Source organism: Erythrolamprus reginae, chromosome 6 (genome assembly GCF_031021105.1).
Source record: "Erythrolamprus reginae isolate rEryReg1 chromosome 6, rEryReg1.hap1, whole genome shotgun sequence".
NCBI lineage: Eukaryota > Metazoa > Chordata > Lepidosauria > Squamata > Dipsadidae > Erythrolamprus > Erythrolamprus reginae.
The window spans coordinates 66,598,391-66,621,374 of record NC_091955.1 but is presented as its reverse complement, the minus strand read 5'-3'; the positions used below and the strand labels follow the sequence as shown (position 1 = coordinate 66,621,374).

General features: G+C 39.8%; 1 protein-coding gene across 2 annotated transcripts in view; it reads right to left on the bottom strand.

Annotated features, from left to right (window-relative positions):
* Positions 1-206: 206 nt before the first annotated feature.
* The window catches only part of KCNJ4 (potassium inwardly rectifying channel subfamily J member 4), a 71,131-nt gene continuing 48,353 nt past the window's right edge, over positions 207-22,984 (bottom strand). For both annotated transcript variants that reach the window (XM_070756127.1, XM_070756125.1), the window contains exons 2-3: positions 8,906-9,074; positions 207-2,337 (exon numbers count right to left, since the gene is read on the bottom strand). In XM_070756127.1, the coding sequence (XP_070612228.1) occupies positions 1,002-2,337; positions 8,906-8,943 (1,374 nt within the window). In that variant the 5' untranslated portion in view covers positions 8,944-9,074 and the 3' untranslated portion in view covers positions 207-1,001. The remainder of the gene's footprint in view (positions 2,338-8,905; positions 9,075-22,984) is intronic.

Here is a 22,984-nt window from a genome sequence, read left to right as displayed (position 1 = left end):
CCTCTTGCTCTTTCTCTTTCTTTCTCTCTCTCTCTCTTTCTTTCTCTCTCTCTTGTTTTCTTTCTCTCTCTGAGCTTCGCGGCACACCTGACCATGTCTCACGGCACACTAGTGTGCTGCGGCACACTGGTTGAAAAACACTGCATTAAGCAAGTAGTAGATAAAGCATTGTGCACTGAAGGCCCCTCCCCACTTTGTTTCCAGTCTTTTATATTTTATTAAATTGTATACTTTATTTAAAAATAAACAGTTCCAAATCAATTTTCCAGAGGAGAACATGGGAAGGTGAAGTGGGCATATAGATTGCATTGCTTAGAAAGTTAAAAGTCATTTGAATTCTGACCCAATTTGTAACATCTCCTCTTGCGAATATTTCTGATTTGCCCTGTTTGTATTTCGACGGGAAGGAACAGAGATTTTAAATGGATCAGGACACTTGGTATTAACTTACTCAGGGAGTCATGGATACCAAGAACCAGGATGAGATTGAGATTCACTGTACATGTTTGAAGATGGAGAAAGCTAGAGCTGTTTTCTCCTGAAGATTTTGTATGCAACAAATAATATACATGCAAATTATATGTCACTGCCAGATCTCTCTATGACACTGAAAAACACCAGTTTCATTTAGGTTGCTAATATTCGCAGCTTCCTTGTTGTCCTGCAGCAACATTATTAGTCTCTCTGCTATTGCTGGCACCTTAGCAAAACGTGTCCCACCTTATCTTAGTGTGTCACATCTGTTGCTGCTTTGTCACAGAAAAGAGAAGTGTGCAAATGAGGAGAAATAACCTTGGTTCTGTTCTAAATTCAGGATATTAAAAACCAATTGATAACTGCATGGCAGGAAGCTTGGATTGTCCAACACCAGGCAAGTGTCATGTCCATATATATTCAGTAGTTGGTAGAAGTACAGTAGGGAATTTCCAACCAAACGCTTATGCTAGAGCAGTAAGGAAACATTTAGAGGATATACGTGGGCTGAAAATCAAGATGGCGGCTCAGATGGCTGATTCCCTACGGTATGAGAGTGCATCCAGAGGAATGGAGACTTGCAATCGATCCAGATCCATATGGCTCCCAAACTCCATCATTGGTATGACTCCTGCATCATCCTTTGGACTTGCTCCCAAATCTACTCCAACGCCCAAGTCATCTTCCTCATCTTCATCCTGGCTAACGAGAGCCAATTCATTCTCGTAGCAGAAGGCACTAGGAGGTGGAGGGGGTGAAGGCAGGATGGTAATTTTGCTCTCCTGCAATTCCCGAGCAGAACAGTAAGGGGTTCCAGCCACCTCATAAGTCTTGTGGAAATGTGAATAGTCCACCTTATAATGTTTCTTCTCCTCAAAGACAACAGGCTCGAAACGATGACCCCAAAGGATCTCGCTAGCCAAGTAGGAGCTACGAGCCTGAGTGGTCATGGCTGTTGCTTCCACCATACCCTCCAGGATAACAACAATCTCAAAGTCCTCTCTCTCCAATTGTTCTTTTCCCATTCCATAGAGTGGGCTTTCCTCGTCGATCTCATGAACAATAATGATGGGAGACACTAAGAAGATACGATCAAGGCCGATATCATAGCCCACATTCAGATCTCTCTGGTCTACTGGAAGATACTCACCTTCTGCTGTCATGTAGGGTTTTATAAGTTGGGCCCGAACATGAGCTTCCACAATATGGCTCCTCCTTAGATTCCCCACCCGCCACATGAGACAGAGTTTGCCATCCCGTAGAGAGATGACAGCATGATGGCTGAAGAGTAAGGTTTGGGCCCTTTTCTTGGGGCGTGCCATTTTTGCCATGATGGTGCCAATCATGAAAGAATCAATCACACAGCCTACAATGGATTGCACCACAACTACCATGATAGCTAGTGGACATTCCTCAGTCACATATCTAAAACCATAACCAATGGTTGTCTGGGTCTCCACTGAGAAGAGGAAAGCTCCCAAGAAGCCGTTGACATGTTTGATGCAGAATTTTGTAGCAATGGAACCACTTCCTGCACCGGGGACATCTAAGTCGCCATGGAAGAAGGCGATGATCCAAAACAGCAGACCAAAGAATAGCCACGAGACCAAGAAGGCTGCTGAGAAGATCATGAGCATGTAGCGCCAGCGAGTGTCCACGCAAGTAGTGAAGATGTCAGCCATATAACGTTGAGATTTGTTGCTTAGGTTAGCAAAGTAGACATTGCACTGGCCATTCTTTTTGACAAAACGGTTACGTCGTTTCCGTCGAGGGGCGTGACCTTTCCCGTTACGACTGTGCTCATTAAGGCTGCCAAGGGAGGAGACTTTGTGCCCATCCTCTTCAGTGGAAACAATGCTGTACCTTTAAGAACAGGGGAAAGAGTGGTAGTTAAAGGTGGAAGGCAAGTTGCGATTTCTCAAAAAATCATTTGAAGTGCTCGTACGCTCAAACCTAGTACAGGTGTACTCTTCAATGTACAACAATTCATTTAGTAATCATTTGAAGTTAAAATGGCACTAAAAGTATACTTATGGCCATTTTTCATGCTTATGACCCTGGCAGCATCCTATGGTCACATGATCAAAATTCAGATTCTTGGCAATTGGTTCCTACCCTCAAAATGTTGCTACAGAGCACTCCGAAACAGCTAGACACAAGAACAGTTTTTCCCCGAACGCCATCACTCTGCTAAACAAATAATTCCCTCAACATTGTCAAACTATTTACTAGGTCTGCACTACTATTACTACTAGTTTTTCCCATCATTCCTATCACCCATTTCCTCCCACTTATGAGTGTGTGACTGTAACTGGTTGGTTGTATCCTTAAGATTTTTATTAATATTAGAAACATAGAAATGTAGGTGACAATCTATGTTTCTACGTTTAATATTGATTATTTCCTCATTTCTTATTTGACCCCCATGACAATCATTCAGCGTTGTACCTCATCATTCTTGACAAATGAATCCTTTTCTTTTATGTACACTGAGAGCATATGCACCAATGACAAATTCCTTGTGTGTGCAATCACATTTGTCCAATAAATAATTCTATTGTATTATATATTTATGATGGTTTCAGGATCCTGGAGTAATGCGATCCCCTTTTGCAATCTTCGTTCAAGCAAAGTCACTGGGGAAGCCAGATTCACGAATCCCAGCGACCAATTAGGTCCCACAGAGTGGGCCTTCTCCGGGTCCCGTCAACTAAACAATGTCGTTTGGCGGGCCCCAGGGGAAGAGCCTTCTCTGTGGCGGCCCCGACTCTCTGGAACCAGCTCCCCCCAGAGATTAGAACTGCCCCCACCCTCCTTGCCTTTCGTAAACTCCTCAAAACCCACCTTTGTTATCAGGCATGGGGGAACTGAGATATCTCCTCTGGGCCTATACAATTTATGTATGGTATGTTTGTATGTATGTCTGCTCAATAATGGGGTTTTTAAAATATTTTAAATTGTAAATTATTAGATTTATTATGAACTGTTTTATTGTGTTGTGAGCCGCCCCGAGTCTACGGAGAGGGGCGGCATACAAATCAAATAAATAAACAAACAAAAAAATAAATAAATAAATAAATAAATAAATAACAACCATGTTACTAATTTAACAAATGCAGTGATTCACTTTAGCAACTGTGATAAGAAAGGTTATAAAATGAGGCAAAATTTATTTAACAAATGTATCACTCGGCAACAGAAATGTTGGGTCCAATTGTGATTGTAAGTTGAGGACTTCCTGTATCTCATATTTTTAAACCACCCCAGATGACCCTTTACAGATGTGGCAATGCACACTGCAGATTTAGCACTACTAAGAAAATAATATAGCAATGACATTCGTGTGTACTGTGCAAACATTCAAAAGGGTGAATCACTCCAAGTTCATAATGCCTGCAATTAAAATAATGTTCTATTCTGTGCATTTTTAGATGATTATCTTCAAAAAAATTACTGCAGATATTATATTTGGTATGAGAGAGAGAGAAAAGCCATTAAAATAATCTTAAAATAAGAGTTTTAGGACTCACCCCCATATAAGTATTTAAGAAATATCAGTTATTCTCTCTGCAGTTTTGAAATATGTTTGATTACAAGAGCTTAAAATAAGAATAATGCTGTATTAAGAGGTCCACTTAGCTGTTCAAGACATTTGATTTCTGGGATTGTAATAACAATTTATTTTATTTTATTTTATTTTATTTTATTTATTTATTTATTTATTTATTTATTTTGTTGAATACACAATGAATTATAGAATTAAAGGTTATAGAGGAGATACTCATAGTAAAATATATCTAAGAAAGAATAGAAAAGAAGATATAGTAATAGAACATATCAATGAAAGAATAGAAGAAGAGATACAGCAATAGAAGAAAGGTATAGGAGATATAGGAGAGCAATAGGACAGTGGATGGAAGGCACTCTAGTGCACTTGTACTCGCCCCTTACTGACCTCTTAGGAATCTGGATAGGTCAACCGTGGATAATCTAAGGGTAAAGTGTTGGGGGTTTGGGGATGACACTATGGAGTCCGGTAATGAGTTCCATGCTTCGACAACTCAGTTACTGAAGTCATATTTTTTACAGTCAAGTTTGGACCAGTTAATATTAAGTTTAAATCTGTTGTGTGATAATAACAGGAAGGGACCTTGGAGGTCTTATTATTATTATTATTATTTATTAGATTTGCATGCCACCCCTCTCTGAGGACTCGGAGCGACTTCTAGTTCAACTCCCTACTTAGGCAGGAAACCCTATACCAGTGATGGCGAACCTATGGCATGGGTGCCACAGGTGGCATGCAGAGCCATATCTGCTGGCACATGAATCGTTGCCATAGCTCAGCTCCAATGTGCATGTGTGTGCCAACCAGTTGATTTTTGGCTCATACAGAAACTCTAAGGGGGCATTTTGGCTTCCAGAGCCCCTAGGGGGGTGGGGGGGCGTTTTTATCTTCTCTCAGCTCCAGGGAAGCCTTTGGAGCCTAGGGAGAGCAAAACACGAGCCTACTGGGCCTACCAGAAGTTGGGAAACAGGCAATTTCCAGCCTCCAGAGGACCTCCGTGGGGCGGGGGAAGCATTTTTGGCTCTCCCGGGCATTGAATTATGGGTGTGGGCACTCGCGCATGCACAATAGCGCACGCGCATAATCTTTCAGCACCCTAGGAAAAAAAGGTTTGCCATTACTGTCCTATATCATTTCAGACAAATTGTTATCCAATCTCTTCTTTAAAACTTCCAATAATGGAGCTTTTATGACTTCTGGAGGCGAGTTGTTCTATTGATTAATTGTTCTGTAAGGAAATGTCTCCTTAATTCTAAGTTAGTTAGTTAGTAGTTAGTTGGTTGGTTGGTTGGTTGGTTGGTTGGTTGGTTGGTTGGTTGGTTGGTTGGTTGGTTGGTTAGTTAGTTAGTTAGTTAGTTAGTTAGTTAGTTAGTTAGTTAGTTAGTTTAATATGCTGCCCATTTCTGAAGCCTCTGCTTCTCTCCTTGATTTGTTTCCACCTATTGCCTTTTGTCCTACCCTCAGGTGCTTTAGAGCAGTGTTTCCCAACCTTGGCAACTTGAAGATATTTGGACTTCAACTCCCAGAATTCCCCAGCCAGCATTCGCTGGCTGGGGAATTCTGGGAGTTGAAGTCCAGATATCTTCAAGTTGCCACGGTTGGGAAACACTGCCTTAAAGAATAGCTTGATTCCCTCTTCTTTGTGGAAACACTTGAGTTATTGGAACACTGCTATCATGTCACCCCTAGTCCTTTTTTTCATTAAACCAGACACGCCCAATTCAAGCAACCATTCTTTATACTTTTTAGCTCCAGCAAACCTCAGGTGTATTAGACTACAATTCCCATTGTACCCAACCAAGACGATCATTGCCACAGTGGCTATGGTTGATGGGAGCTATATCCTAACACATCTGAGAACATAAAGTTAGGATAAATGAAGCTATATCAATACGGTTTTGTAACATTTTAGCTCAGAATTGCATAAGGTTGGAAGTTTCTATTTTCTGTTCAGTTTGCATTTGTTGATCTAATCGTGCATCTGTGACAATGTTTATACACTTCCAGAGTTCTAGACAATTCTGTTGCTACAGCAACAAGTATGTTTCCCAGCATCCTATATCTAAAACCTAAGGTGTAATTAGAGATCAAGAGACAACGGGTTGCCAGATATCCTGAAAGAAACTCCCTCTCCTCAAGAGCTGTGACTAGCTTTTATCTCCTTCTTCAAAATTTTCCACTCTCTCTGTATTCATTTTTCCCACAGCTGAGAAGAGCTGTTGGGTGGTTTCATCACAGAAAGTTCTGCCTGACATCATTTGAATAAGTCATAGCAAATATCTGTCATTGAGATCTTAAAGTACTGTGGCAGAGAGACAGAGACGACACACAGAGACAATGTATAAGAGATAAATTGCCAAAACATTTCTTTTTGTAATGCCAAATATTTTAATATCAAACTGTTTATAATTTGTCTCCTTTGCTGTTTGTTGCAGCAGAATACTTTGCAAACTTGACTAAATTTCCAATCACAAGTGTTTATATTATGTTGTTATAAAATTACTCTTTCCTCAGATCGAAGATATAATGCCATAAATTTAAAACAGTACTTCTTGGACTTGAGTTAGGGCAGGCCAAGGACAAAGCCAGACTGATATATCTGCAAGATTCAATTGTTCATGTATTCTATTACTATGATTCATTCTCTAATCTGTTTGATTTTGACAGTCTATTGCAACCTCTATTTATTTATTTATTCATTATACTACTTATATAAACTAGAGTTTAGCGAGATGTGAGCCCTTGATCTTACTGTCTTTTTTTCAATGCTGTGTCTCTTGATAGCAGATTATTTTAAATAGCAACTATTTTTGCTGAAATATAAATCCTGCAAGATTGAAGCAAGATTCATTTCTATATGAACTTGATCTAGATAAGCTTCCATGAAAGATCTAGCTTGGTGGGCGGTGCTTTTTGCAAAAGTGGAGAAGGTAGTTGGGTATATCCATCAGTCCTTCTTTCCCTGCCATCCCATGTTGTTTGACTGTTAGCCTGTACTTTTACTTAGGGTTCCTGCTTTCTAGATTCATCTATAGGAAACCACTTCCATTCAAACAGGCATGTAATTATCTCTATTGAGCATTTTCATGACCATATAGGCCTTTAATGTTGAAGCTAAAGAACTCAAAGTTCTCTCTTATGAGAAAAAGCTTAGGTTTAGAACTGTTGAGCTTAGAAAATGTTTAACAAAATGGGAACATAGTTGAGATGCATGGAATTATGGAAGTCAGGGAAAAAGTAGACAGAATAAAGGCTTTTTCTCATTTTCAAAACACCTGGAATGAGGTCACCCAATAAAATTAATTGAAAGAAGATTTAGAGTTAAAGAAAAGAAAATGATCCTTTGTGCAGTGTGTAATAAAATGCATCTTTACCCTTAAATATTTGCAGAATTAATTACATATGTCATAGTAATGACCACTAACTTGGATATATTAAAAGGGAGATGGGATAAATTCATAGGAGACAGATAGATTGAGGATTCGTGTTTTTAAGTAGGGCAGCTATAAAAAATAATAAGAATATATGCACAATGTGTACCACTCCAATGAAAATTCTCCTAGCAAAAGAAATTGTTTACATCCAGCTATGGAGATAGAATGAATCCAGCACAAAATGGTCAGAATGTTAACGTCAAACCTAATTCAGATATATCCCTATACTGATTGCAGATCATTCCCATGAAACAATGGGATTGTTAAAATGCAAACCAAGCTCAATTAACAGCAAACTTCTGCAAATTTACTGGCTTTCATTATACAAGGCAAATCATCGGGTCAGATATAGCACTGGCATTTGCAAAATATGAATTATCATTAGGTTTTAATGGCTTATATGGTATATAAGCATACTAAGAAAATGGGTTAGTTATATAACATACAGTAGTTAAGCTTGTTGAGCAAATCCAGTCTTCCCATGAATACTTTCTAGAAGTTTCCTACAATTGATTTGATTATCATTTGGTTAGTCAAATATTAAAAGTAATTTAAGTTAAATATATATATTCGTATTTAAATCTTACAGCTATTTGAAGGTTCTGGAATTCCCTACCAAAGGCAACCTACTATGAGAGGCTGTGGGAAAGCAGGAGATGAGGCACTTGAGCACTCATCCCACAAGAGGCAATCCAGGTCAGATTATATGGGGAAAAAGTGTTTCAAAGATGCTTAAATTGCTTTAACTGGAGATTTGTGTTACCAGCTAGGAATTGACAACCTAGCTGAACCTTCAAACATCTCATCTCCCCATCATCCCACAATCTCTCACCACCTGGGCAGTTTCATCTTAATTTCCATTCTATTGAGTGGCAAAAGCATTTTTATTTAGACAAATCTTTACCTTTTAAGATGATGTGGTGGTTGCGGATGAGGTCTTGGGACTACTTATTTTTTATTGTTTTGCATCAATATTTTAATTACAATTTTTCATATTATCTTATGTTAATATTGTTTACCTTCCTGGAGGTTATTTACAATGACAAAAACAACATGAGTGTGTGTGAGAGAGAGAGAGAGAAAGAGAGAGAGAGAAGGAGAGAGAGAGAAGGAGAGAGAAAGAGAAAGAGAGAGAAAGAGAGAGAGAGAGAGAAAGAGAGAGAAAGAGAGAGAGAGAGAAAGAGAGAGGGAAAGAGAGGAAGAGAGAAAGAAAAATGGTAATTTGGATTTAAGTCCTAAATACACGATTCCCTGGCATGCCAATTCATGCGGCTGGAATCTATATTGTGAGTTCCATGACTATCCCTCAGGATGTCACTTGTAGACATTTTAAGTACCTAATTGTACAATATGGGTGGGCAGCCATACTGCCCGCAAAAAATTAAGATGACCACAGAGCAATAAAAATTGAATGGGAGATGTTACTCACCTGTTTACCCGGATGCTGCCCATGACTCGTTTTATCATGAGGTACTTCTTATTACAAAGCTGAACAGCTTCCGATGTTGTGTGTGATTGGGACTATCACACACCGGACACACACAAATGGTGTCCCAGGGCTGTAAAAGCTTTGGTTCCTTTCATGAGGGAATAGGTACCTGGATTAGAACAAAAAAAAAAAAATCAGAAGAAAAATCACAGCAACTAAAAAAAAAAACCCTAATCAATAAAACCCCAGTTGCATTGTTCTCTCTATTTATAATTTTTCCATCTTTCCGCTAGCACAGAATTCAGGAAGGAATACATAAGCTATAGTTCCTACAACTTGTTAAACGCCAAACCTGGATAAACAAAACACATTTCCAGCGTTACATAACATGTGTTGCCAAACAGATAATCCATGTTATAGATTTAATGTGATGACTTAGCTCACACAATATGTGATGCCAATGAGTGGACACTGGGAGACAAGCCACCGCCCCCATTTTCACATATAAAACCAGTGGCAACACACAGCCATTGAGTTTATCAGCCAGAGGCTCTCCTGGGTTGGACTTCAGAGCCAATTCTGGAAGCACAAGGTCAGAGATGGACTCGAATAACTGTTTAAACAAAAAGCACAAGTAGCAATAGGCGATAAGGGAAGCACTGCAAGAGAGCAGCTTTATACTGTGTAATAGTTATTGCTATGGGATGTGCATATGTCTCCTCCCCCTCACATTTGGTATGTAGGAACATTGCCAATCCAAACCACGTTGAATAGACTATTGAATATGGTGGGAACTTCTGCAGTGTCTGCTTACTTGGACAACATAATTTTTAAACTAAAAATAATATCATTGACATTGACAAAATCACCTTCATTGACACTGGCAAAATCACCAGCTGCCTTACAAAAGGCAGGTTTACTTGGAGCAGTTTACATCCTGCGATGTTATCTTTAATATTATGAGACCACAACTTCTGGTTATCCCAGGGTCTTGGGAAGGGCTCTCTAGATCAGGGGTGTCAAACTCCCTTTCATTGAGGACTGCATCAGGCTTGTGTTTGAATTCAAGAGGTCGGGTTGGGCATGGCCAGGGTGGGTGTGGTCAACTTGACATCACTCGTGTCAGGGGTGCCTGTGGCGCCCCCAAGCGTTCTGCCAGGAAAAATGGGCTCCCCAGCTCCGTTTTCACCTACGACTCCTGTTAAGTATGAGCAGAGTTGCTGGGTAGATTGTACAAAGTTGAAATTTGCATACTATGTTCCGATTGGGTATTGGGTTTTGGCGCCGGAATTGTATCCTTGTCAAGTTGCCTGTTGCTGGGCTGTAAGAGTATAAATACGAGAGAGACTGTATTCCTCTCTCTCTCTATCTCGCGTATGTTTTGTTAACAGTATCCGTATTCAATAGCGTTCCTGTCAGGAATAAAATCCTTAAAAAAGACGTCGTTCTCGAGAGTCATTTTAACTCCCTCCTGCAACACACTGCCAGCAAAAATGGAGCTCAGGAGGGCTGTGGCCCTCCCATGCTCCATTTTCGCTAGCAGAGGCACCATGGGCCAATCCCCTGCTATTTCCAGGATGACCACTTAGACCAGATCTAAGCACCCAGGGGCCAAATCTAGCCCACAAGCCTTGAGTTTGACACAGTTGCTATAGGTCAGTGATGACGAACCTTTTTTGCCTCGGGTACTGAAAGAGCGTGGGCGTGTGCTATCATGCATGCACAAGTGCCCACACCCATAATTCAATGCCTGGGTAGGGTGAAAACAGCTTCCTCCACACACACCCCGGAGGCCCTCTGGAGGCCAAAAATGGCCTGTTTCCCAATAGGCTCGTGTTTCGCCCTCCCCAGGCTCCAAAGGCTTCACTGGCCTGGGGGGAAGATAAAAACACTATCCCCCATCCTCCCAGAGGCTCTCTGGAAGCCAAAAACAGCCCCCCAGAGCCTCCGTGCAAGCAAAAAAAAATCAGCTGGCGAGTTTATTTATTTATTTATTTATTTATTTATTTATTTATTTATTCATTCATTCATTCATTCATTCATTCATTCATTCATTCATTCATTCATTCATTTATTTATTTATTTATTTATTTATTTATTTATTTATTAGATTTGTATGCCGCCCCTCTCCATAGACTCGGGGCGGCTAACAACAGTAGTAAACAGCATATAACAAATCTAATGTTTAAAATAATTAAAAACCCTTATTTAAAACCAAACATACACACAAACATACCATGCATAAATTGTATAAGCCTAGAGGGAGTTCAGTTCCCCCAAGCCTGACAACAAAGGTGGGTTTTAAGGAGCTTACGAAAGGCAAGGAGGATGGGGGCAATTCTGATCTCCGGGGGGAGCTGGTTCCAGAGGGTCGGGGCCGCCACAGAGAAGGCTCTTTCCCTGGGTCCCGCCAGATGACATTGTTTAGTTGACGGGACCCGGAGAAGATCGACTCTGTGGGACCTAACCAGTCGCTGGGATTCATGTGGCAGAAGGCGGACCCGGATGTATTCTGGTCCGATTGGAGCTGAGCTAGGGCAACTGCTCACAGGCCAGCAGATATGGCTGAGCGTCCCACCTGTGGCCTCCGTGCCATAGGTTCGCCATCACTGGTATAGGGTTTCCTGCCTAAGCAGGGAGTTGAACTAGAAGACCTCCAAGGTCCCTTCCAACTCTGTTATTCTCTTGTTATTATTATTACAATCCCAGAAATCAAATGTCTTGAACAGCTAAGTGGACCTCTTAATACCCGTGCCATAGTTTCGCCATCACTGCTATAGATGAATAAAATACCAAATCCAGTCTGGCTGACTCACAAGGAACCACAATAATAAGATTCCTGCTTCCAGGCTTTTCTTTAATGCAATGAATATCATGTGACAATGAAGGAGAGAGGAGACGGAAGAAAAGAATGGAGGTAGCATCCGAACTAAATTAGAGTTAGAAACATAGAAACATAGAAGACTGACGGCAGAAAAAATGGTCCATCTAGTCTGCCCTTATATTATTTCCAGTATTTTATCTTACAATGGATATATGTTTATCCCAGGCATGTTTAAATTCAGTTACTGTGGATTTACCAACCACGTCTGCTGGAAGTTTGTTCCAAGGATCTACTACTCTTTCAGTAAAATAATATTTTCTCATGTTGCCTTTGATCTTTCCCCCAACTAACTTCAGATTGTGTCCCCTTGTTCTTGTGTTCACTTTCCTATTAAAAACACTTCCCTCCTGAACCCTATTTAACCCTTTAATATATTTAAATGTTTCGATCATGTCCCCCCTTTTCCTTCTGTCCTCCAGACTATACAGATTGAGTTGATTAAGTCTTTCCTGATACGTTTTATGCTTAAGACCTTCCACCATTCTTGTAGCCCGTCTTTGGACCCGTTCAATTTTGTCAATATCTTTTTGTAGGTGAGGTCTCCAGAACTGAACACAGTACTCCAAATGTGGTCTCACCAGCGCTCTATAGAAGGGGATCATAATCTCCCTCTTCCTGCTTGTTATACCTCTAGCTATGCAGCCAAGCATCCTACCTACTTGAAAGTTCCCATTTATTTCTGGAGCCATCCTGACACCTACACGGGGAAACTTGGATCTGAATTTCCCACTCAGTTGAAAGTTCACCCTTGTCCCCCACCCACAAACTTGTCACGTTGCCCGCTCAGATTGCGCCAGCGTGGCCAATCCTTTCTTCACTTCCGCCCCAGTGGGTGGGCACAGGATGTGCTTGAACCACTCGAAAGAAATGCTTTCCGGCTGCATTTGTTCTCTCCTGAAAAATCACCCCTTCCAATTCCCCATAAACATCTGGTCTTCTATAGATAGTGTGGCAAGTCATTGATTTATCACCAACTTCTGCACCGGCTTGACACCAGGGTGATATGAAACTAGGACAGAGGTGGCAAAATAAATAGTTTGGGAGGAAACAAGTAGGGTAGAAAAGCAAAGATTCACCTCAAATCTTGAAAGCCATTTCTTCCCAATAGTCTTATATCTAAACATATCAGATCTAGACCTTCTTGGCTTCAGAGTTTATTACATCTTGTGATTCCCTGATCTATGGCTAGATGTTTAGGCATTTTGACTGCTGAGACTTAAAACATATAGTTTAGTCTCAGCTAGAAAATTATTATTATTATTATTATTATTGTTGTTGTTGTTGTTGTTGTTGTTGAATGGCTGGGGATGGTGTTTTGGGATAATGAATTGAAATAGCTTTAACAAATCAAAAGGCAAGGGTTTTAAATAAAATTAAACTGGTATTATGTACTCTCAAATATAAATAACACAACTTAATTTGTGTATGTTTATAGGTATCCTGTAATCTAAAATGTAATTACACATTATTATTATTATTATTATTATTATTATTATTATTATTATTATTATTTAGATTTGTATCTCGCCCTTCTCCGAACACTCGGGGCGGCTCCCAAGATACAATATAAAACAATGTGTATGCAAACCTAAATAATTAAAAACTACAAGTTAAAAATCCCACTATATTAAAAACAGTCAACCCACTCAGTCACAACCACACATCACATTTAATATCAGTTAATATTTTTGGTGTTTAGAACTTACCATGAATGAGATGCAATAAAAGTTTGGTTTCAAACTTTATTTTAGAAGTGTAACATTTTGGAAGGAATGATGCCTCATAAACACTTGTTGCATAGTTACCATTTTAATTTAATATTCATAATATTAATATAGAGTCGAGAAAAACGAAAGTTAAATGTGTAATCCAGACATTTGGAAACTATTGAAGTATGATAAACTGGATTATCTTTATTTATTTTTATTTTTATTTTATTATTATTATTATTATTATTATTATTATTATTATTATTATTATTATTATTGAATGGTTGGGGATGGTGTTTTGAATGAATGTTGCAAATTCCTCCTAATTAATGTGGCACAGATAAAGTGTCACAAATATGTTGGTAATTTGACAATGATGTTATCCATTCAATCATATCAAGTTTTTAGTGATTCTATGGACCTGCTATTTCCACCTTTTCTTAGCTTGTATGATTGTTTTATGCTTTGGCTGGTGCCAGCCTTAATGATGTCAAGCCACCACGCTGTTCTCGTCTCTTTTTACTGCTGTAACCATTCCAAACATAACTGACTTTTCCATTGAGTTTGGCCACATGACAAGGCTGAAATAAGGCAGAATTTTGTGATTTTGCTTTCCAGCAATACATTTTATCTTATTATGTGAAATGTTGGTTGGCCATAGACATCAGTATCTATGGCAGTGAACCTATGGCATGGTACCACAGGTGGCACATGGAGCCATATCTGGTGGCACATGAGCTGTTGCCTTAACTCAGCTCCAATGTGCATGTGCTGCCCACCCCTGCATATGTCTACATGGAAAAAGAAAAAAATGGATTGATTCAATTAAGTGGAAAGAGTGAGAGGCTGGTAAATAAAATAATAGTGATAAAAGATACTGAATGTGAGACAAATCATTTTTGGGTAGTTTCTGAACAAAAGAATGAAAGAAATAAAAATAGGACAACTGCAGTAAGAAATAGTAAAGAACTTATATCCATGAATAAATGAATAGATGACAGGTAGGTAGGTCAGTAGGTTGGCTGGTAGATAGGTAGATAGGTAGATAGGTAGGTAGGTAGGTGGGTGGGTGGGTGGGTGGATGGAATAATGGATAGATAGATAGATAGATAGATAGATAGATAGATAGATAGATAGATAGATAGATAGATAGAGATAGATATATAGATAGAGATAGATAGATAGATAGAGATAGATAGATAGATAGATAGATAGAGAGAGAGAGAGAGGGAGGGAGGGAGGGAGGGAGGGAGAGAGAGAGAGAGAGAGAGAGAGAGAGATAGATAGATAGATAGATAGATAGATAGATAGATAGATAGATAGATAGATGGACAGACAGACATTACATGAATCTTCCAACAAAATTCATGTAAAGTGAATTAAGAAATTGAGTTACCAATAATGCTTGGAATAGAATGAAAATAACTATTTTGCAGAATACCAGAAACAGCATGTGGCATTAATGAGATGTATGAAAAAGATATGAAAGGAAGAAATGAAAGAGCCTATGCTTGAGAAACTGTCATATAAAAGAATAACTGCTTTCAAAAATGGGGATTAGGGAAAATACTGTATAATATTATAAAGCAATATAATATTACTGTATAATATTATAAAGCAAAAAAAAAGATTTGCAAAGAATATATATAAAAAAGCAAGGAATAGTTTTGATTTAAAGAGAGAAAAGAGAAAATATAGAATGATTTCAATGGAAATGTTAAAAAATTGCTTTTAAAGTGGGTGAAGATATTTGAAGAAGCTACCTCCAGATTATTATTTTTTTATAAAAAAGCAAAAGCTGGCATAAAAATAAAAGTGACAATAATCTGGATGATTTGCAGTGAATATAGAGAAACTGTATGATGCAACAAGGATTTACAGATTTGAAAATTAAAAACCAAAATGGTCTTGGAAAATGAATTAAACTGCCTCAAGTTATATAGGAATAATAGGCTATGGTAGCAAGTAAAGGAATTTGAGAATTTAGTGGAATGTTTAATGAGAAAATGGATGGAGACATTTTAATGCATGCCTATGGTAGAAAAATAATAATAGGTTGTATGTAGTTTATTGCAAGGAACAAATGTTTATTGAAAGGAATGAAAATTATTATTCAATCCATAAGCAAATATAGGAGAAATGAAGGGGTCAAGGGAACCCACACCACATCTGGAACCCAGTGTTCCCTCTAATTTTTTTTGGGGGGTGGGCGGAAAAGTATAGTGTCTGAGCAGCAATCCCTTCGGGACTGGGCGGCACAGAAATAATAAATAAATAAATAAATAAATAAATAAATAAATAAATAAGTAAGTAAGTAAGTAAGTAAGTAAGTAAGTAAATAAATAAATAAATAAATAAATAAATAAATAAATAAATAAATAAATAAACAAACAAACAAACAAACAAACAAACAAACAAACAAATAAAACCCCACCCTGTTTTGCCTCAGAGAATTTCAAAATAAAATACTGTACTGTGTGTCTATAACAGTGAGCTCATAATAGGGCAACTCTATCAATATCAAAATGCCACTTAAATAGTTGAGCTAGTTTCAAACTACCGGTAGATTTTGATTTTCTTTCTCTCTTCCTTACTCCCATTCTTTTTCTTTTTCTTTTCCTTCCTCTCTTTTTTTTATCTGTTTCTCTCTCTTCCTCTCTCTCTCCTTCCCTCTCACTCTTTCCCTCTCGGCTTCTGGGCAGGTTTGGAAAACTCTGAGTTGATGATGATTTCTAAGTGAGCGATTGCTCACTGCTCAGCTTAGAGGGAACTATGCTGGAACCCACACCACATCTCAGACATCAACACTCTCGAAAACGTCCAAAGGTACTTCACCAGAAGAGCCCTTCACTCCTCCACTCGAAACAGAATAGCCTACGATACTAGACTTGCAATCCTGGGCCTAGAAAGCTTAGAACTAAGATGCCTTAAACAAGATCTAAGTATTGCCCACAAGATCATATGCTGCAACGTCCTTCTGGTCAACGACTACTTCAGCTTCAACAGCAACAACACAAGAGCACGCAACAGATTCAAACTTAACATCAACCGCTCCAAACTTGACTGTAAAAAATATGACTTTAACAATCGAGTTGTCGAAGCGTGGAACTCATTGCCAGACTCAGTGGTGTCAGCCCCCAGCCCCCAACATTTCTCCCTAAGACTCTCCACGATTGACCTCTCCAGGTTCCTAAGAGGCCAGTAAGGGACGTACATAAGTGCACTGATGTGCCTATCGTCCCCTGTCCAATCTTCTTTCCTTATCTCATATATCATACATTTTCTCTCCTTTCCTCCTACTTCTCTTCTTTCTTTCTTACTTTCTATCATTATATATATTACTTAATGTCTATTCTCTTTCATATGCATTGTATATTGGACAAAGAATAAATAAATAAATTAAAAATTTAAAAAAAGAGGAAAATTGAGAAAGTCTTTGTTTGAATGGACTTGATGAGATTTTCAAACAGTGAGAAATTTCAAGATCAAAAGAAGTGATGGGCATAGTAAAAGTTTTGGTCTGCAAGGAAAGAAAGTTATGGAGATTAATGCTAGACTTAATTATATTTTTAATTAATATATAAGTTAATTAATTATAATAAGGCTACTATCTTTTCATCAATTTTCTTTATTTCTCCACATGGATTGGGTTCCTTTTAAAATATAGGTCAGTTATGTTGACTCAGTGAAGGGCTACCAAATTTTTTACTACCAGACTGTGGACGTGGCTTATGCAGGACACCCTGCATTTTCTTTCAACATCTTTCAGTGCAAATTGGGTGCTCTGGGGTGGAGCTCCATTTTCATTACCCCACTGTGTCTCCCCTGTCCGGGCAGCAGCCCATCCATGTGTTGACTACACTAAAGGCTGCAAGTTATATGTGGATGATAATAGGAAGCAGACTAGGGTGAAATTCAGCAGGCTCTGACAGGTTCTGGAGAATTCAGAGAAATGCCACCTCTGGTTGGACCCAGAGTGGGATGGAAATGGAGATTTTGCAATATTCTTCCCCAGGAGTGGGAAATGAATGGAGATTTTTCAGTATCTTTCCCCAGACACGCTCATCAAGCCATGCCCACAGAACCTGTAGGGAAAATTTTTGAATTTCATCCCTGAAGCAGACTTAAATACTGTTCTGTCGGACTCTCTGGTAGACTCCTCCCGAAAATTCACAGGTACAAATTTCAGACATACACACACACGTTTGAAAATTCAAAACAATGTTCTTTATAACGAAAATTCACTTAAACTAAGCCCTCTTTATGTATAGCAAAGAGCACTCGTCTCCAAACAAACTGGTAATTGGTATAAGTCCCTTATCAGTTCTGAGATACTTAGCTTGCAGCTGTGAGGCAATTCACAGTCCTTCTTCTTTCACAAAGTGAAACACACTTTGCTCTGCTTTAGTTTCAAAGCCGGGAAAAAGCAACACACCAAGGTCGAAGTCAGCAAGGCAGGCACGAAACACAATGATCAGATAATCCTCCACAATGGCCAAACTCACAGGCTGCTATTTATAGCAGCCTCACTAATTACCACAGCCCCACCCAACCACAGGTGGCCTCATTTTCTTTGATAATACTCTCAGCAGTTGTTGCTGCCCATGCATCACTGTCCGCATGCGTGGCTGTATCATTAACTCTTGTTCCAAATCCAAGGAGGAGAGAGATAATTGATCTCCTTCTGAGCTGTCTGCCCCACTCTCCTCCTCCCTGTCACTCATGTCTTCTTGGCCAGAGGAGCCTTCATCATCAGATTCCACCGGGAGCAAAACAGGCCTGCGGCATGTGGATGTCTCCCCCACATCCACAGTCCTTGAGGCAGGAGCTGGGCCAGAGTTAACCACAACAAATACGAACTACAGTGATACCTTGTCTTACAAACTTAATTGGTTCCGGGATGAGGTTCTTAAGGTGAAAAGTTTGTAAGACAAAACAATGTTTCCCATAGGAATCAATGGAAAAACGATTAATGCGTGCAAGGCCAAAATTCACCCCTTTTGCCAGCTGAAGCACCCGTTTTTGCGCTGCTGGGATTCCCCTGAGGCTCCCCTCCATGGGAAACCCCACCTCCGGACTTCTGTGTTTTTGCGATGCTGCAGGGGAATCCCAGCATTGCAAAAATGAGCGCTTCATTGGCAGCGGAAGTCTGGAGGTGGGGTTTCCCAGCAAAGGGAGCATCAGTGAAATCGCAGCATCGCAAAAACACAGAAGTCCTTGAAACCCCACCTCCGGACCTCTGTGTTTTTGCGATGCTGCGATTTCACTGATGCTCCCCTCGCTGGGAAACCCCACCTCCGGACCTCTGTGTTTTTGCGATGCTGCGATTTCACTGATGCTCCCCTCGCTGGGAAACCCCACCTCTGGACAAAAACAGGTGCTTCGCTGGCAACGGAAGTCCGGAGGCGGGGCATCCCAGTGGCGGCGGGGGGTTTGTAAGGTGAAAATAGTTTGTAAGAAGAGGCAAAAAAATCTTAAACCCCGGGTTTGTATCTCGAAAAGTTTGTATGACGAGGCGTTTGTAAGATGAGGTATCACTGTAGTTTTTATGAGAATTTTATATTATGGGATAATGTAGCCTGAAAATTTTTGGGAAATCTTTCCTTTGGAGTTCTTGGACAAAAATGGCAGTGTTAGGTTGGATCAATTCAACATTAATCAGTCTTTTAAAATATTTTTTTCTCTTTGTAAAAATAACCTGGTTTACTTAAACAGGTCAATTGCAATTCTTTCCACTAAAATATCCTTTGGCTTTAAATTTTGATGCTTTCGCAGTGTCCCAAATTCTATAGTGTTAATATTACTAGATAAAAATTTGGAGGCTCAAGAATGTTGAATTATTTGCTGTGCTTGATATGTATGGGAAATCTGCAGGTAATTTGGGATAATGAGTTGAAATAGCTTTGACAAATCAAAAGGCAAGGGTTTTAAATAAAATTAAACTGGTATTATGTGCCCTCAAATAACACAACTAAATTTGTGTATGTTTATAGGTATCCTGTAATCTAAAATGTAATTACACATTATTATTATTATTATTATTATTATTATTATTATTATTATTTAGATTTGTATCCCACCCTTCTCCGAAGACTCGAGGCAGCTCACAAGATACAATATAAAACAATGTGTATGCAAACCTAAATAATTAAAAACTACAAGTTAAAAATCCCACTATATTAAAAACAGTCAACCCACTCAGTCACAACCACACATCGCATTTAATATCAGTTAATATTTTTGGTGTTTAGAACTTACCATGAATGAGATGTAATAAAAGTTTGGTTTCAAACTTTATTTTAGAAGTGTAACATTTTGGAAGGAATGATGCCTCATAAACACTTGTTGCATAGTTACCATTTTAATTTAATATTCATAATATTAATATAGAGTCGAGAAAAACGAAAGTTAAAATGTGAATGTGTAATCCAAACATTTGGAAACTATTGAAGTATGATAAACTGGATTGTCTTTATTTATTTTTATTTAGAAAGTTTATTAATTAATTTATAATTAATTAATTTAATTTATTTGTAACAGATTGGATAACCATGGTATAGGGGCGTGATGACGAACCTATAGTGCGCATGGCACAGGTGGCACACAGAGCCCTATGGGAGGGCACACAAGACTTTGTCTGCACATGCATGGACTGCCCAGATGATTTTTGGCCTTTGGAAAGGCAGTTTCATCCTCCAGATGTTTTAGGGAAGCTTCCCTGAAGCCCCGGAGGCAAAAGACACGCCCCCCAATGGACAAACCGGAAGTTCAGAAAAATGCAAATGGTTTGCCCATTTGGGCATTTTCTTTCACCTAAAGCAGTGGTTCTCAACCTTGGGGTCGGGACCCCTTTGGTGGTCGAACGACCATTTCACAGGGGTCGCCTAAGACCATGGGAAAAGACAAATTTCCAATGGTGTTAGCAACTAAAGCTTCTATTCTGGCATCTCGGAACATATTTTTACAATCCAACCAATCAGGTGTTTACAGGGGGCTGTCCCTCTGACCTCTTGCCAATCAGCTTAAAGATCTGTTGGAAGAATTGGTGCTAAACTTATAGTTGGGGGTCACCACAAGATGAGAAACTGTGTTAAGGGGTCGCGGCATTAGAAAGGTTGAGAACCACTGACCTAAAGCAACACTGGAATGGTTAACTTTGACTCATTCATGCATTGAAGTCAGGAAAGCATTGTCATATGGAGACAATGGAGATCCTGATGAGGCAGGTTCAGGGATAGGATCAGGGGTGGGCAGCAGGCAGGACAGGGTGGAATGCAGTTCCACCAACGGAAATGAAGATGTGTGCACAGCTCCAGCTGATCGGCAGCTGTCACTTCCTAAATTACTGGTCTCAGCTTGGCTCTCCTTTTTTTCCCTGCTGCTGTGTCTGCGCTCCTTGCTTTTTTCCTCTTTCCTCCTTCCTGGCCTCGGACAAGCTTCCCTCTCTCCTGCCCGGATCCCTTCCAGCCTCATGCAGCCACCTCCCACCTGAGGTGCAAGGAAAGGCGTGGGTGGAAGCGGTGCTGGCAGCATTTATGCTTCTGGTAGCACCTGTTCACCTAGCTACCCAGCCTGAGGTGTGGGGGGGGTGACCCAGGAAGGAGAGTGTGGGAAATTGTCACCCCAGCGAGCGGCACTTACAACTGACAAGGTTGTAAGTCGAGGACTTAACAGTTCACTTGAACAATGATTGATCAAGCCACTCCCACTTGGTCACATGACCATTAAGCCACTCCCACAAAATAAGCCACAGCCACAGTGTGGCAGTAAAAATTTTGGCTGCCCATTACTGGATAGGATTCAGTCTATTTGGTCCAGTTCGGTGGAGCCGGTTGCTCCAACGATCAGCTGAGAGTGAAGTGTTTCTCTCCAAGTGTCAGCCAGCCCTTCCTGCCCACCCCTGTGATATACCTACCTATATTTCATTCATTTGAAGTGCAGCTGATAAGAAAAACGCATTTTCAGCGAACCAGTTATTACACTGGTTCAGGGGTAGGCAAAGTTGGCTCTTCTATGACATGAGGACTTCAACCCCCAGAATTCCTGACCTAACATGATTGGCTCAGGAATTCTTGGAGTTGAAGTCCACAAGCCATAGAAGAGCCAACTTTATCTACCCCTGCACTAGTTGTATCCCACCACTGGGTACTTTGCAAGTCAATGTATGCTAAGATGACTTTTTTATACTATGGTGGAATGTCTGGTTACTTGTATAGCCCAAAGTGTTTTTCCAAATTATTTCTCCAACATTGTTTATTCCCCAATATACAACTTTTTCCAGGTACTTGGAAACAATAATTTATAAAAACCTTGCACACTTACACAGCTGTGTAGTTGTAAATAAATATGCACCTTAGATGAGAGGAGGGGAGGGGAGGGAAGGGGGAGGGGGGAGGGATGGAGATTGGATAACCATGGTATAGGGAGGGAGGGAGGGAGGGGGAGGGAGGGAGGGAGGAGGAAGGAAGGAAGGAAGGAAGGAGGAAGGAAGGAAGGAACGAAGGAAGGAACGAAGGAACGAAGTAACGAAGGAATGAAGGAACAAAGGAACAAAGGAACAAAGGAGGAGGGAGGGAGGGAGGGAAGGGGAGGGAGGAAGGAAGGAAGGAAGGAAGGAAGGAAGGAAGGAAGGAAGGCTGAAATAACCCGCATGGCACTTTCAGCTCAATACTTAAGGGCTGTGCTATGTGGTCCCTTTATGAGCATGAATGAGATGTGAACTTTCCCTTCTCTAGCAGTTACAATACTATGTAAGTTGTCTCAAGATGGCTTGTTGCTTGAGTTGAAGAAGATAGTACCTCTTCTCTTTGACCGTTGATGCAACTTCACCACTAATGAAGGGATCATTCTGTTACACTTCAGGGAACAAAGGTAGGTCACATGGTGGACAACTTTGTATCCCATCTGCTGCTTAAAGCTACTATTTCCTTTGTCTAATAGTACTACCTGTGTGAACATGATGTTCTGGGATTTGGTACTTATCACATTTATATATCAGAGAATATTGTTAAGGATTTGTTTATTATTTATTTATTTATTCGACTTCTATGCTGCCCAATCCCAAGGGGACTCAGGATGCCTTAGATGTAGAAACAACAAACCATTCCGTTCTAGATAACATAACTTAAGACTGCTCACTGGAAGCCTTAATAATGAAGCTACGACTTAAATACATAATGTGAAGAATAGACTCACTGGTGAAGAACCAATGATTAGAAACAGAAGACAATGTGGCTAGGTACTATCATAGGCAACTCAACCATGTTCTGTTACACAAACATGTTCTATTTGGTTAGTTCTGTTATTAGAACTAACAGAAGCAATTATTGCCAGACAATTCCTTGTAAAATAATATTGATCAGATCATGGAGAGTTGACGGGGCGAAACAGGAGTCTGCTAGATCAGAAAAAATTGAAATTTTGCCACCAGACTAGCCTGGTTCTCCTCCTACTAAGAGTAGTAATTGGATAACTTACCAACACAAT